General features: G+C 41.5%; 1 protein-coding gene across 9 annotated transcripts in view; it reads right to left on the bottom strand.

The window, feature by feature from the left end:
- The window catches only part of agrn (agrin), a 225,661-nt gene that overhangs the window by 81,524 nt on the left and 127,641 nt on the right, over positions 1-16,496 (bottom strand). For all 9 annotated transcript variants that reach the window (XM_047806904.1, XM_047806911.1, XM_047806908.1 and 6 more), the window contains 3 exons: positions 11,917-12,141; positions 3,004-3,228; positions 1,774-1,980 (listed from right to left, as the gene is read on the bottom strand). In XM_047806904.1, coding sequence (XP_047662860.1) covers positions 1,774-1,980; positions 3,004-3,228; positions 11,917-12,141 — 657 coding nt within the window. The remainder of the gene's footprint in view (positions 1-1,773; positions 1,981-3,003; positions 3,229-11,916; positions 12,142-16,496) is intronic.

The raw sequence follows: 16,496 nt of genomic DNA, 5'->3' as shown, positions 1-16,496 counted from the left end.
TGAAGGATTTTGTTAGTTATACTTAAAGTCCTTAAAGTCGAATCCTCCGGCATCTACAGTCTTCCAACATCCTCCGATCCTCTATTAAGTCTATATGAGTACAAACATGCTGAATTTATTAGATATATTTACTTACCACATAGCAGTGGCAGCTTGGCTGTATACAGTAAAAAGACCTAATACGGATTCATTGGCAATAGGAGCAATAGGAGAACCTGCAGCAAACCCAAGGACCTTAACCTCACAAGTTTGCAAGAATATTAGAAAACCTTGCATTTATCAGTAATAAGACTGGCCCCATCCCATGACATCACTGGTCCTAAGCTTCAAACCAGCTGTGTTTCACTGAACCAGTCTTGGGTTAAAAACCGCAGAACTTTTACTGAAACACTGTCAGTAGAACAGAGCTTCCATTCTCACATGGTCTCGCTCAGAAACAGACCTAACGAGACAAGAGAGGAAAAGACGGGCGCGGAAATCCACACAAGAAGGTGCTCACTAATTAACCATCAAACCGGATGGAGGCGTCCGGATCGCACGCCGTCCCTCCTCTCGGTGCCTGCCGTCTTCCCCTTCACTAACACTGAACCCTGAACAGCCTGCCTCAGCAGTACAGCTCGGCTTTTGATGTTTAATTAAATCCAAGAGGTGTTTGCTGAGCTGTATTCAAAGTACCGACATTTAAATACTTCTTTTTTCTTAAGAAGGAAAGAGAAAAAGAAAAAATACTGTAACCGGCCTCTGGCAAAACCGTGAGAAGGCCGAACCGCTTACTTTGTCAGAAAGAATAAACTAAAGGAAAATAAGTGCTCTAACAGTTGATGCAATAATTTATGCGGCTTTCCAAGAAGACGAGAAAACAATGCTAATGAGTCATACTGAGTTATATCAGGGAGAGAGGGAAAGGAAAAAAAAAAGGCAAACAGAAATGAAGTTTTTTGTCTGTCACCACAGCTCATAGAGCTCAGGGTGTGTTTGCGTGTTAGGAGAGAATAAAGCTTTATGCATAGTTAGTGTACGCCCTGTAGGAATAGCATATACCAAGCTCAGAAGGATGAAAGAAGGGCCACGATGACAGGGATGCAGTAAAACCTGCATGCTTTTTTTTTTGCCATGCAGGATTTAAGCTAGGCGTCACAGGAGCAATTCTGTCCAAATTGGAGGAAGGGATAAAGGGATTGAGAGAATGAGAGATGGCTAGCATTGAGTTACATCACCCAACCATCCCTTTAAAGGCCAAAGGACGGAGACCTACAGGTCAGAGTCCACATAAGAGAGGTCAAAGGTTGAGCTTGCAATGAGCGGCGAGTCCTGCAGCAGCCCTGATATCACACTGACAGACACAGAGAGAGAGAGAGAGAGAGAGAGAGAGAGAGAGAGAGAGAGAGAGAGAGAGAGAGAGAGAGAGAGAGAGAGACTGGAAAAGAAAGAAGACACTTTAAAAAGGACAGGCAACAAGGACATCTGAAGCAAACGGACAGAGAGGAATGTAAGGGTGGAGTGAGGTGATCGACTGGCACTGGCGGCATGACGTGGAGGCCATGATGTACACATGAAGTCTGGGTTTCATGTCTCAGATGAGGACAGGGGTGTAAAATGAGTACCTTTATATCTGCACAGTGATGTTTAATATAAAGACAGACGGACAGACATAACAAAAAAATATACACTCACCGATCAGACAAAACACAAACATACAGTATACAAACCTACACAACAGTTTTCATAAAACAAACTTCCATTAACATCAGAGGCCATATTTCTCCTACTTACCACAGGGCCCTTGCTGTTTGATGCGGATGGTGGTTTGGCTCAGACACTCGGCACGCCTCCTTTCGCAGTCGTTAGGGTACGTGTGACCATCGTTACCACACAGAGGCGCGTAAGTGCTGTCACATCTGATTGGCTCGCAGGAGCAGCGTGCCCTTCCATGCTCCAACAAACACACAGCACTGAACTTACAATTTTCCTGGCATTCCTCTGAGAACACACACACACACACACACACACACACACACACACACACACACACACACACACACACACACACACACACACACACACACACACACGCAGAGTAAACATTACCAAAAGTCCAACTAAGGCTAAGATGTTCCATGCCAATCAAAACTCACTGATAGTGCTTCTTCCTCTAACTCTCTCCCAATCAGACAGCAGATATTGACTCACTCAGGGGTTTTGAATTAATTACCATGCCTGATTATTTTAATCAATTATCTAATTTCATTCAGATTGAATTGAATCTCTCTATTTTCTATTCACAGTTGAGGTAAGCCATCACAGTCATGCTGTACAGCGTGATAATTGCGGCATCCTTTGATCGACTGAGGGAAAAAAAAGAGGGGACTTATTATGTTATTGTACAAGCCAGAGCTTGATTTACGTCTGATTGCATTAGCCAACCTGATTTTAAGGCTGCGATGCTCTGTACATACTAATGAGATCTCTTCGGTGAGTTCTTCTAAACTTGCTCAGCTAAGCTTGCAGACATAAAGCTGGTGAGTTAATGGGATCCAAAGATTTAGTACATGGGATGCACAAATACTCACGCAAATAAATATTCATAAAAACCCACGCAAGCGCATACTCCTTTACACTTGCCAGTTGGACGGCAGAAGCTCAAACACAACGCCTCCATCGCACAAGCCTGGGACTAACTTTTGCACACAAATAATAATCTACTGTACACAGAATTCGGCACGCTTGTTTTATGTGCACGGCTGCAGGGTGTCGCAGCGAGGCTCCGTGGATCTTTTCATCAAAGTCTCAGATCCAGTGCTGCCACAATACACCTGCCAGCACCCGACAGGCAAATTGGATTTGTGGAGATTGTTATCGTGCTGGCATGACAGTGCTGCTAACCCAACTTAATTTGTCCAAAGCCTGCCCCTCGTCTCAGCTGTGAGAAAATAAATCCGGTGCTGCCGCGGGGCGTGTGCTCAAAAACGTCACGTATGGATAAGCCGGTGCTTTGCGACTCACCTTGCTTCTTGCATGGCCCTGAGTGAACCACTTTCAGCAGCCGTTCCGTCTGCAGAGCCGTGCTCTGCATCTGGCAGGCACTGTTGTAGCTCCTACCGTCACTGGCACACAGCTGTTCGGGGTCTGGCTGACACGCCGAGGACGAGGGCAGTTTCTGAGTCTTTTGGGTCTGGGCGTCATACACGCATATTATGTTGAGGCTGTTCTGGTGTATGCGGCATGGATCTGAATGAGACACAGAGAGATTTTTTTACTTAAACAAACCTGGCAAAACATTTAAGCTTCTTCCACAACACATTAAACTAAACTGCTGCTTGTGAAGGGCAGCTAAACACGCTTGGCTAACTTCCTTATGATTGACAGCGGGATGAAGAACGCACGGCCTGTAATAGACTCTGGGATACTTTTGATGAATTTGTCTTTTCTGAACACAGAAAAGGACCTGAACACACATCCTGCTGTGAATGAATGAACAGAAAACGCTACATCTGGGTTTTTTTCCCTTTCTTTTCTGAACACACGGTACTGAATAACTATAATTCTGTAACTATAACTAAAGGTTACTGTGCATTATACTGCTGAAAAAATGAACCCTGTGTTCTTATGATCTGACCTGGTGACATGAACATCTCTTAAACTGCCAGTTGATACCTGATACAGTATGTATTAGGGTTGAGAAAAACGTTGCCTATTAGATGCATCTTGATTAAATTATCAGGATACTTTATTAATATCCTTAAAAAGTATTATTAGACATACACAGCATATGTCTATACTGAGTCTGTATATTTTTTTATTATGTCTATATTCAAAAGCAACAAAACACAAAGTAAAGCACATCATTTTCTTCATCCTATTTTTGCCCAAACTCCGAACCCGACTGTTGTTCAAGTATGTTCAAGCTGTATTTGCAAGCTCTGGCATACCAACATAAGAAATATAACAAAAATGTAAAATCACACCGCTCATTTCTGTCCAGAAATGCTGAAAAAACATTGTTCTGCTGTTCCTGTTTCAAATCTTCAGCATACTATGGAAAGGGTAAAGCAGATTAACCAGGCAATTACAAGGTTCATCGCTAAAGATCTGGGACTCACTGCACAAGCTAGAGCCAAGTACAGGAAAAACGTAGAATGGGGAAGAATCAAGTATTCCAGTTTCTCATTGTTGCTTTAAATGGAATCGCAGTGAATTCAATTCAATTCAAGTTTTTTTATATAGCGTTTTTTTTTTTTTTTTTTACAATTGACATTGTCTCAAAGCAGCTTTACAGAACATAAACATAGAACAAAATGTTAATATAAAGAATAATATAATAAAAAAATTCAAGATATATTAGTTATATTAAATGTGTTTGTTTTTATCCTCAGTGAGTAAGTCAGAGGTGACTCAGGTGACTGTGGTGAGGAAAAACTCCCTTGAACGGAAGGAAGAAACCTTGAAAGGAACCAGGCTCAAAGGGGAACCCAACCTCATATGGGTGACACCGGAGGATTATACATATACAGTCTGACAAATGCTGTATTGATACAAAAGACCACATGGAGTTGGCATCTCATCTTTACTATCGCAGAGAATGCCTTGAGTTTTTTTTGTTGTTGTTGTTAGTTTGCTTATTGTTAGACTATTGTTAGACATCTTAATTCATTAAGTATATAAAACACTGCAGCCTGGAAATCATTCAGCTGTACAGCTCTACAGAACACACCCACTTTGAATGGATCACCTGCTCAGACACACTCTCTCTCTCTCTCTCTCTCTCTCTCTCTCTCTCTCTCTCTCTCTCTCTCACACTCATTTTCTACCGCTTTATCCGAACTACCTCGGGTCATGGGGAGCCTGTGCCTATCTCAGGCGTCATCGGGCATCAAGGCAGGATACACCCTGGACAGAGTGCCAACCCATCGCAGGGCACACACACACTCTCATTCACTCACACACACACACACACACACACACTATGGACAATTTTCCAGAGATGCCAATCAACCTACCATGCATGTCTTTGGACCGGCGAAGGAAACCGGAGTACCCGGAGGAAACCCCCGAGGCACGGGGAGAATATGCAAACTCCACACACACAAGGCGGAGGCAGGAATCAAACCCCGACCCTGGAGGTGTGAGGCGAATGTGCTACCCACTAAGCCACCGTGCCCCTGCTCAGACACTAATATTGTTATTTATAATATAATATATAGAACTTAGAACAGATTCTAAGGTGATGGTCAATATCTTCATATTTACTATCTACAATCACAAAAATAGGTTACTGTTTCGTGTTTGTAGTTTGTGTGTGTGTGTGTGTGTGTGTGTGTGTGTGTGTGTGTGTGTGTGTGTGTGTGTGTGTGTTCCAGCCTTGTGGAACCGTGAATCTAGAATCACTGCAACTTCAGAATAAAGCTCTTAATGATGATGAATGAAAGAACTATACAACACTGTGACCAAGTTTAAATTCAAACCCTTAAATGATCCATCTTTCATTCTGATACGCTGATTACATAGGCACAACTCTTACGTGCATGTATGGGTGTGAAATCGCTAAAATTAAATTCCCTAGCTGAAAGTCTTAATTGTTAACCGTCTGTTGTCTGTGAAGTGTCATTTTGTTGAGAAGAATGTATGAGTGACAGATGACGAGCAATCGCTGATGAATGAGAGGGAGTTAATGGCGGCGCTCAGGCTGTGGGTCTGAGCCGCGCCCTGGCAGCATCACGTTTAATAGAAATGGAAATGGCACGTTGCTTATTGTTATACGCATGACAGTCTCGCCTTCCTCCACACTTTTCGACACAGAGAACAGACAAAGGACATCACAGTGGCTGTCGCACATTAGAACAATACCAAGCTGTGAGCAAGTCGGGGAGAAAGAAAGAGCGACACAGAGAGACAGTGAGATAGAGAAAATGGGCTAAGAACTGGAGGAATAAAGATTAAACCAAACAAGAACAAAGAGATACAGAAAAGAAAAGACAATGAGCATAGACAAGAAGGAAAAGCATAAGTATAAAAAGAGAGCAAATCAAACACAACGAAGTAGGCACGATTCCAAAGATGTGGATTAAAGATAACAATCTTGCATACAGGAGCGCACGGCCTGGCTAGAGGATGAGATGTGGAAAAAAGAGCATAAAAGGACATGCAAAGCCAATGTCTGGTCATAGATCCGTAAACGAACGCATTGGAGTGGACCATGTGGGAGGAAAACATTTACTCTGACCAACGAGCTTCTGATAATGTAAACGCCAGACACACCAAGCAATGTGAGCTAGCTATAATTGCTGCAAAAACCATTACCTCTTATTAACAGAACATGTGCAAGCCAACGTGCCTGCATCCAAGCTCCAAACTGCTCCAGCTGCTCGATTAGCACAACCCCACTGTAATGAACCAGGCAGAGATGAGACCTAGTGGTGTCCTGAATAAGCAATAGCTATAGCCACTGTTTATCCAAGTTAACATTTAGCCAGCAAGCGCTCTGAAACTAAAATGCCTACTTTAACAGTTTGCATCATGCATGTTTAACTTTCAGGGATGTTTTAAATCCTAACCCTGAAATTCTATTTCCATTTACTTGTTTGGTTGACACTTTTATACAAAGCTGATCAGAGCTGAGACAGCATCCAGCTGAGACATTGATGGTTATCATTGTACAATGACCAGGGTAAGTAAGTAAAAGTGCAATTAGTCATCTAAAGCCCTATTCGGACGGGATTAGTTTTACGTGGGTACGTGGAGTAATGCAATTTTACCTCAGGACCTCTGTAATATTAATTGGCCAATTTGCACCGGACAAGACATCTCAGTAAAACTAGCAGAAGTGGGAGGGGTAACTCGCTTTACGCACCACAGTAACCTGTCATGTGCGTATGACGTTGCTTCCTGTTTCAAGCGCCTCCATGCTTGCAAAACGTTTTACCGTACATATTTACAGCGGGTCTATTCGGAGAGGATTAGTATTACCTGAGGTAATTTTTCCGGACCTTTTTACAGAAGGTAAAAATCGCCGTAATCTTTTCTGACATTGTCCGTAATGATTACTGAGATGGCACATTCGGACGGGACTAAAATCACCAAGAAGCTCTGGTAATAATTACTTTACCCCCCCGTCCCCACGTAAAACTAATCCTGTCCGAATCTGATCAGAAGGTTAAAGGTAAAAGCTGTCACCGTTGGGTCCTTGAGCAAGGCCCTGACCCCTTTCTGCTCCAGAGGTGCTGTATCACGACTGACTCTGAGCTCTGACCCCAACTTCCTGGGATATGCGAAGAAAAGTATTTCACTGTGCTATAGTGTATACGTGACGAATAAAAGCTGCTTCTTTAAAGACTGGAAAATCTCAAAGTGCAGCTTTAAATTCATGCCTGTGCTTAAATTCAAGTAGAAAGAGTTCACTTACTTAAATTATGAACAGAAAATCTGTCTGCCTCAGGCACTGATTGGAGTTAATGATGCTACCTTAGTGCTCCTTTAACTGTACAGGTTTCACCAACTTTGTAGTTGAATATCACACAAGTGTGCAAGAATGTCTTGCTCGGGTATTATGCAAAATATCTGATTTATTGCCACTCACACAACTTTTGGCAGAGTCGATATTATTTAATTAAAATCTCACCGCTGATACGATACTTGACTAAAAGCCGCTAATAGCAGGGCGAGGTAGGATTACGCGTAACCCAAAGAACAGCTATAAACAGAGTGGTAGAGATGGTGAAACGGAAACAAAACATGCTAATGGACAGAAGCTCGCTTTCAAGTACGCTTTGGTCTACGTGACCACTTTGTCCCTGTTTTCTGCACAATCCTGATTTCCGTAGTTTGTGCAAATTGTAGTCATTTTCGTTCACTGCAGCTTTATTGTTAGAGGATCTTTATCCTACTATATCATCTGACATGGAGAATACCTGATATTATACGATCTGTTATAGAATTTAACCATGATTTTCCTAGGATCATGTCATACGGTGGGACAAGTAGTAATCCTTAAAGACTGGTTTTAGGGAAATGAAAAAAATAAATAAATACATTTACTTCAAGCACAAGACTTAAAGGTACTTTGTTATAATCCACCACGATCAAGGACCAAACACTGACAGACACTGAGCCAAGACTGGCCATTAATATGTATCGGCCAAAGCCTGATTACAGGAATCTCTTCTCACTTATACAAAATGCTCCTAACCAAACCAGAAGCCTCGTATTAACACAGATACTGTATCCGAGACTGGTACAAAGCACCAGCTCACTTACATGATAAAAATTACTAAAAAAAAAAAGAGAGACTTGGAATTGTTTAAGAAAAGCCACAAGAATGGCCAAAAGCTGTTCTGCGATAATCAAATAATAACGTCTGTGACTGCTAACATATGTAACAAGGACTACGAATCATAACGGGTTCTAAAGAAAATCCTGGCAGTTTTAATAACACCCCTGTCTCTCATCTAGATGATCTTAACAGGTTCTACGTGTGTGCTGAGTGTGACTCAGTGTCGCCACTGAACCCTGTGAAAAATGTGCTCATGCACTCCCTTCAGGTAAGACAGCTGAAGCGAGAGGGGTTTTTAAAGCTGTTAATGCATGCTAAGAGACTAGATCATGATGTGTTCTTATAACGTGGCTCTTAGTTATTTTTAAATTGGCAAAGCCATTACATAAGGTTTGGCTTATCCTCAATTCCACTGTATTTCTATGAAGACAGACATGTTGCTTATCTATACATTGTGATTATTTGTATCTATAATACACTTCCAGAGCCCTAACCACTGAACCACACATTGTATTTTACCATCATGCTAAAGCTAAGGAACCTTAAATCTTTTAGCGTATGCTTTAAATTAGCTATTAGTCTTTCCTGCGAGTGTTAGAAAAGTATAATAAAAGTGCGCTAGTTCTCCTTTAATATAGGAGCACCACAAGAGTGCCTCTGATCAAACCTTCTAATATCAGAAGAGTCAAAATATTTGTTATAATGAGGAAGTGTGAAGGATGGAGGTGAGGAATCTGTTTGTTTGGGCAATTAGAATAGCGAACAGAAGCAGACATGTACGCATACACACATGAGCTCTAATACACACGCATGCATCGTGTGTCATTTACGTGTCATGCAGAGGACAGCAGTGATTCATGTATGTATGGAATCTTTATGGACATGTCTGTTTTGAGTGTGTGAATGTGAGCGCTTGCATACGAGAAAACCGGGGCTTGGAAATGTCCGTGACAGAAGGTGAATTCACAGCTGTTAGTTTGAGGGACGTTGTCCATCTCAGGAGCTATGACGTAGAGTGTCCTCCATGGAATCACTAAGACGTCGATCATACTCGCCCTTGAAAGACCTGAGCAATCATCGAGACCTGTCTGCAAGGGGGCCATTATTTAAGGAGATGACTGCTCTCTGCTTACTCTGACTTCACAGAGAACTCTCTCTGTCTCCAATGTCAGCCTCAATGTCAACCGTCTCAGTGTCAGCCACCTCTGGGTTAGCAGCTTCTGGAAAACTGATACAGATACTGTAGTGTGTCTGGGATCTCTATCAAAAATATACAGAAAGCACCTTGATTTACCCGTTTATTTCTGGTGTTTATGACCGTGCAAGTGCACACACATAAATTATTTAGGAAAGGTAAAAACGAAGCTGTTATTCTTTCTAGTGAATCAAATAACACAAAGAAATGACTCGTGCCATGCAGTTCCATGAAGACTCCATTCTGGACCGGTGAGCAGGCTTAAATAAGTTCATAAAATCCTACATAAATGTTAGGGGGCATTTCATTATGACATGACTAACACTGTGCTAGAAAGAAATCATTTGCTTTGCTTTTAGTTAGTCATTTTTAAGTGGTTCTGTTGTTCTTATTTCCACTTGTAGTCATTATACAAACAGTAAATAAAACTGGGGTGGGGTGGTGGGGGATGTGGTGGTGTCTATCCTATTTTCTTGTTGCTGCTCTCCCTGCTCGGTCCATGCATGAGCACGGACGGGCGCGTGGATTCCTGCCCAGAAACGAACCATAACGCCAACACTAACTGTATGCTATCATCTAATATATTCTCATTTGACAAAGTGGTCCTGACAGAAATATACAGTACTGTGCAAAAGTTTTAAGCAGGTGTGAAAAATTCTGTAAACAAAGAATGCTTTCAGACATATAAATAATCAGTGTTTATTTCTGTCAATTTACAAAATGCAAAGTGAGCAAACAAAAGAAAAATCTAAATCAAATCAATATTTGGTGTTACTACCTTTTGCCTTCAAACCAGCATGGAGTGATGGCACGGCCCCCACAGAGCCCTGATCTCAACATCATCGAGTGTGTCTGGGATTACATGAAGAGACAGAAGGATGTGAGAAAGCCGACATCCACAGAAAATCTGTGGTTAGTTCTCCAAGATGTTTGTTTTTGAGTTCCTTCAAAAACTGTGTACAACTGTGTAACTTGAAGAATTGCTGCTGTTTTGAAGGCAAAGCGGGGTCACACCAAATATTGATTTGATTTAGATTTCTCTTTTGTTTATTCACTGCATTTTGTTCATTTATGAAAATAAATGTTTAACACTTCCATTTTTGAAAGCATTCTTTGTTTACAGCATTTTTTCACACCTGCCTAAAACTTTTGCACAGTATATATATATAAAGGCAAGGAAAACAATCAACACGCAAGAGCTAACTGGGAACAACTCAATTAAGACATGTGCACTGATGTGCTCCATCTACTTTCCTCTATGAGATCTGATCCTTCAGATCCGAAGAAATATCTGCTGTTTCTTTTTTACCAGACGATGGGCTGTTCAATAAGAGAACAGGTCTTGACCTAAAGAAACTGCTGCTGCTTTGACCCGCTGCCACAGCAGTCTGCTCAGCTAAATTATCTCAAATAAAGACATGCTGAACCATAAAAGTGGGCACGGTAAGATGCATTAAATATAATAAATCCGATACGTCTGAGAGGAAAAGGAAAACGAGTACACTGACAATTCTAAAAGCTCAGGGAAATGTCTGGGAGATGTCATTAGATGGTCCTAGTGACTGAGGGCTCTTTCACGAACAGAAAGAGAAAGTCATTCTACACTCATGACTCAAAACCTTCAACTCGACATGAAGCACTTTAACGATAGAAGGAATAATGTACAAATTCAGACAGCCACTGAGCGGAAGGTAGGAGGGAGCTGTCACTCAGGACAGAATGATTTATTTGAAATCTTCTGTGTATTTCTTTGTTTTTTAAAGGACTCCTACGCTCCAATTTTAACAATCTTATGTGCAGAATCTCAGGTCATACGCAACCAACATATTTTACTACTTCGGTTCATCAGTTCTTCGATTTAAAATGCTTCTTTGACTTGTTTAATAGGTAGTATCTAAAATTGTAAGCAGTCTCAGTGAAGCTGATTTGTATACTGGGAGAACTGGTTGTGAGGAAACGTAGGGCAATGTTTCTGAGAGGTTGGAGGAAACCAGAGAACCCAGAGCTTTGTGGTGGACCATCATACCACCTGGTAGAAGAAGTTAGTAATCCTCATTAAGCTAAATTGAAAACCTACCAATGGAAATTGTTTTAGTGTCACATACACGGGATGGAACAGACCCAGTTGCAGGATGGCGAAATAAACAGGATTTAATAACAAAGGAACACTAAACATGACACGGACTAAAGACAGGACAAGACAGCACGGGGCAACGCGGCACAGTTAAATAGACAAGGGTAATCACAATAGGAAACAGGTGTGTGGAAACGGGAGGAGCAGACAAGGGCGGGGCAGACACGTGACGAAGAACACATGCACGTGGCCAAAGTCCGGGCCGAGTCCTTACATTTAGATTTATTTTCTCTTTATATTCTACAAATGGCTGATAAACACATAACCAAGCAGCCAGATGCCAAGAGTGATCAGAGGTAATTCGTGAAGATGATGACTCACCGCAAGAGCCGACATGCTGGAGGCGGATGTTCTTGTTGGTGGAGCAGGCCTTCATGTTGAGCGCACACTCGCTGGGGTAGTCCAAGCCATCGCTGCCACACACTGTAACCTTAGGCACATGATCACAGCTCAGAGGACACATGCACTTAGCCGAGAGGCCGTCAGAAGACTGGATGCAGGTGCTGCCGTAGCTACACGTCACCTCACTGCAGGGATCCTTCAAAGCTGAAAAAGACAAAAAATACATTTTTTTAAATTTTAGATCTAAAATGCACTGTAAAAACTTACAGCATTTAGTTGCACAAAATGTTCCCCATTCTCAGAGTTTGGTTGCTGGGAAACAAAAAGTGGCAGCTAATGTAATGTAATAACATATGACAAACTACTTAGCTAGTGAAGAGCATAATCTTGACTAAAGAAGCAAATAAATACATGGTCATGTAGCACATCGTGTTTGGGTCCTCAACACAAAATTAGCAAGTCATTCGCCAACATATGATCTTCATATACAACGTATCAGACAAGATAATATTTGCATCAAGCTAGCATTTATAGTTTTTTCTAGGCATGTTTAACCACAAGGTAATTCTGTAAGCTATGTAGGAGAGTGATATACTGTATCAGCTTTAACACTGGACTTTAGTGTTTAGTCCTTCCACATATCTGCATGTTCCTGAGCCTGAAAAAAAAGGTTCTACTGTTAACCTGATCATGCCTTGAACAATGTGCATAGCAAGTGGTCTTGGTAAGCATAGCACTCACTACTGTTTTAGCATCAAGGCCTGTCAAAGCACCATAATGAGCACTGAGTTTCAACATGATAAACATTGTTCTGAAAAGTCAATAAAGGAATAAATGTACTTACTCTTCTTTCATATATCCATTATAAAAAAAATCACCTGTGTAGTAAATCCCAGATACTGAGGTGTGTCAAATGCTAGTGATTTGTCTGCCCCTATTTGCTTGGTGACTTTTATGGAAAGAAAAAAGATACACAGACTGATATATTATAAATCACTGATCAAAAACCAGCTGAATTCGCTAATCTGTGAACTACCAATTTATCGGTTAGAATAATCTGCACTAGACCACGTAGACCACATGCATGGACCTGGATATGAAGAAGTTTCCCCAGTAAATCTGCCTATCTGCATATCTTCAAAACTTAAGCTGCCAACTTCAGTTGCCAATTCTGAACATCCCCTGAGAGAATATGCCTGTGTTTGTGAGAAATGAGCCAGGCTGCTGCTCATCTAATGCTTGTTTTGTGTGGAAATAAAGCTGGGAGGTCTCGTCTCGACCGAGCCTCGTCCATCAACCCGGGCTTTAAAAAGCAGGTTAAAGCGAGGCATGGTGCTGAAGCACTTCCTCCAGCTCTTTTGCGTGTATGAGGTAAACCAGATGGTACAGAGCTCCACTTTCCCGATTCAGTCACAGCTGGATGACTGTAGAAACAAGTCCCTCTAATTTACCCAATTCAAACAGGCTTTGCATCCACAATGCATTCTCAATTGCTATGCTTCAGCATTTCTCCGCGGCAGCAGAGGGGACCTAATCAGTCTATTTTCTTTGGCTCTAAAAATGAAAATGTCGTGTTTTCCTCTAAACGACTTTGTCTCTATCTTATTAAACACCTCACCACTCAGGAATGACTTTAATTCTACGCAAATGAAAAAGAAAAAGCAATTTTTTCGAGCCAGGCTGAAAGGTGATCAGACTGAAATAAATATGTATTTGGATTTGATGCGCTTCCTTCAGAAGAGCCGTGCGATCGTTATCGTTATTATATATTGTGATAAATATTCATGCGAGGCATTGAGGAAAGCGCAGACAGGAAGCGAGCAGGGAGTGGCACTTCAGAGCGGCTCTGTTTCATTTCCTACAGTCCAGTGGCCCTAGCGTCCCCAGGCGCACTCTGCTATATTGCCTATTATCACTCTCTTTGTCCATGCCTCGCGTTTTTCATCAGAGCTGCATATCAGCTCACAATCCCATGATGCATCATTTGCTGCCTTTATTCTGTGTGAATCTGAACCAACTCCAGTCCACTCATCTGGATGAAGATGAATTTTTTCTCAGATCTCCCAACAGGCCACGGTACACTTTTTGCTTGCTTGTTTCCTTCCTATTCCACATGCAGTACATACAGAACATATTAATGAAGGGCTGCGATCGGTGGAGGCTTCGTCTGGCGAGAGATTAAAGTGAGTTCTCTGTAGAACTCCTCTGTCTTGAAAAAAGATGCCTTCTTCCTTTTTTCCTGTCACACCACTCAGAAAGTGCAACACTTCCGGCTCTTTCCGGCAAGCTCACTAAATCAAGCACTGTCAAGCGTTAAAAACAAAACAAAACAAACAAACAAAAAAAAGAAACAATTTTTGCTTGCCAAAGAAGTGGGAGCTATTAAACAGATGACAAAGAGTGAGCTCATTCAGCATCAGCTCAGGGGACCACCATGGATCAGAGGTGTTGGTCTTTACACCTTTTTCTGAGCTACTGCTATTGATAAAACGTCTCTGACTCATGTTTTCCCATCTCGTCATCCTGGTTTAATAGCAAGCAGGTGGAGAAATGAGCTATTTCAGGTCACCTGGCTAATATTCCACAGCAATTTAGCTATAAATTAATATAGAAACAGTTCCCCTTTACAAGACCACAGCAGACACCACTAAATCAGAGTGATCAGACCGTCTGCGCTTCGGTCCCCAGGTCAAGTGTAAGTCATCACCTTCTCACTTCCAAGTAAAGTCCCTCGGCCGCTAGTCTTTAATGAGTTGCTTGGAGGGACGCTGCTGGTACAAATTGCATCATTTATCACTAGGGCTAAAAGTATTTATTGTCAAAGCTAAACAAAAATGAGGAAAGAGGAAATTAACTATACTTTTACTGCAGTACTTGAGAACATGCTTTTCAGATTTTTGTATAATTAAGTGTTAATATTCAGAAATGTGCTGTCCAAGCGCTCCGACTTCCTTCCTCTATGGCTAGAATGACAAATCAACTTCTCAGCAAATCTCAAACTCTACCTTTTCTTGCTAATGTTTCGTAGGCTTAAAACATGGTGCGGGACACAATTAGCAACAGTATATAAAAAAACCTAAGGTTAGCCGGCTAACTAAGTTTGCCAAATCCTCTCTTTGATTATTAGCTTGTTAGACTAGCTAGTCAGATCTTTGGATGTTTTGCAGTATATTAAACTTAAGATGTCATTTCAATGTTCAGCCGCGATCAGCTGCGTTCTAAATGACATATCTAAGTTCACCTTTTATGACATATCTAATTCGTTCTATTTAGATACGTATGTGCATCTTTCATAAGCAACTGTACATAGCTAGGAATATGTACAAATGAACATAAGGAATCGAGTAAGCGACTGAAACACATTTGGCTAAACTTACCTTTCTTTATATACAGTTGATCATTTTGCCCTGCAATAAATGTATTATTAAGAGAAGGGACAGAATGAGCTTAAATACACAATGCTAATAGAATAAAAATGCCAATGGTTGAAAGTGGGTAGAGTATCAGCTACTTAGATTTGGACAAGTACACAAATTGGCTGTAAAAATGTAAGAAACATAAAAGGCAGTATGATGCTGATTTGCCAGGCGAACCACAGAGAAAGCGAGATGAGGGGGAAAGCCTAAGAGAGAAGGCCCCTCAGTGAGAGTGGGAAGAAATGCATCCGGAGCTGGAGCTCTGTTTATTCTCAAGCTTCTCTGAACTCAGGCTGAGATCCTCTCAGCTAATTAACTCCGTAGTGAAATTCCAAAGTTCTGGCAGGTTAAAGTTTTGATAATGAGCGAAGAGGAGGAGGAATAATGCAATGTAGGCACATTCACTCCAGCTATGGCCCTTCAGCCCTGCACTGCAAAAACTAATAAGTAAATGTGAAGGCACAAACAGGAGGAAGGAAATAGTGAGGCAGAAAGAGTGAGGGAGAGAGAGAGAAAGAGAGAGGGAGGGAGGGAGAAAGGGAGGGATGCAAATATTCATTCACCCTTCCGCCTTTCTGTCAGTGTTAGATTGTGTTTGTGTTGTATTAAAGTATAATTTAAGCTGGGAGCTGTCACTGAGTGCTCTCTCTCTCTCTCTCTCTCTCTCTCTCTCTCTCTCTCTCTCTCTCTCTCTCTCTCTCTGTGTGTGTGTGTGTGTGTGTGTGTGTGTGTGTGTGTGTGTGTGTGTGTGTGTGTGTGTGTGTGTGTGTGATGGCTTTGCTTAATGATGTCAGGTGAGAAAGTGTGTGTACCTTATTAACTATATACATATTAAGGACATAATTGCACACGAAACACATAATTCAGAACAAATAGATCAAATTTTCTAAATGCAGACTTAAATGCAGACGTGAATACGAAGTGCAGTATTTGTAATTATGTTTCAAAAGCTCGCCAGAACGATTCACGTGTCATCTGGGTACCCAGTGATTAGGCTACTAGTTTGTTCAAGCTGTATGATGGGAAACAGAACTTAACTAAATTCTTTATAAGATACCACTGACAAAACCAAACGAAAATACAATCCCTCGGGCTCAGGATACGCTAACTTTTCCCTTTAAATGACAAAACCTATACATATTT

This window comes from Tachysurus fulvidraco, chromosome 23 (assembly GCF_022655615.1).
Source record: "Tachysurus fulvidraco isolate hzauxx_2018 chromosome 23, HZAU_PFXX_2.0, whole genome shotgun sequence".
In the NCBI taxonomy this organism is placed as follows: domain Eukaryota; kingdom Metazoa; phylum Chordata; class Actinopteri; order Siluriformes; family Bagridae; genus Tachysurus; species Tachysurus fulvidraco.
This window is presented reverse-complemented; position numbering and strand designations above follow the sequence as displayed.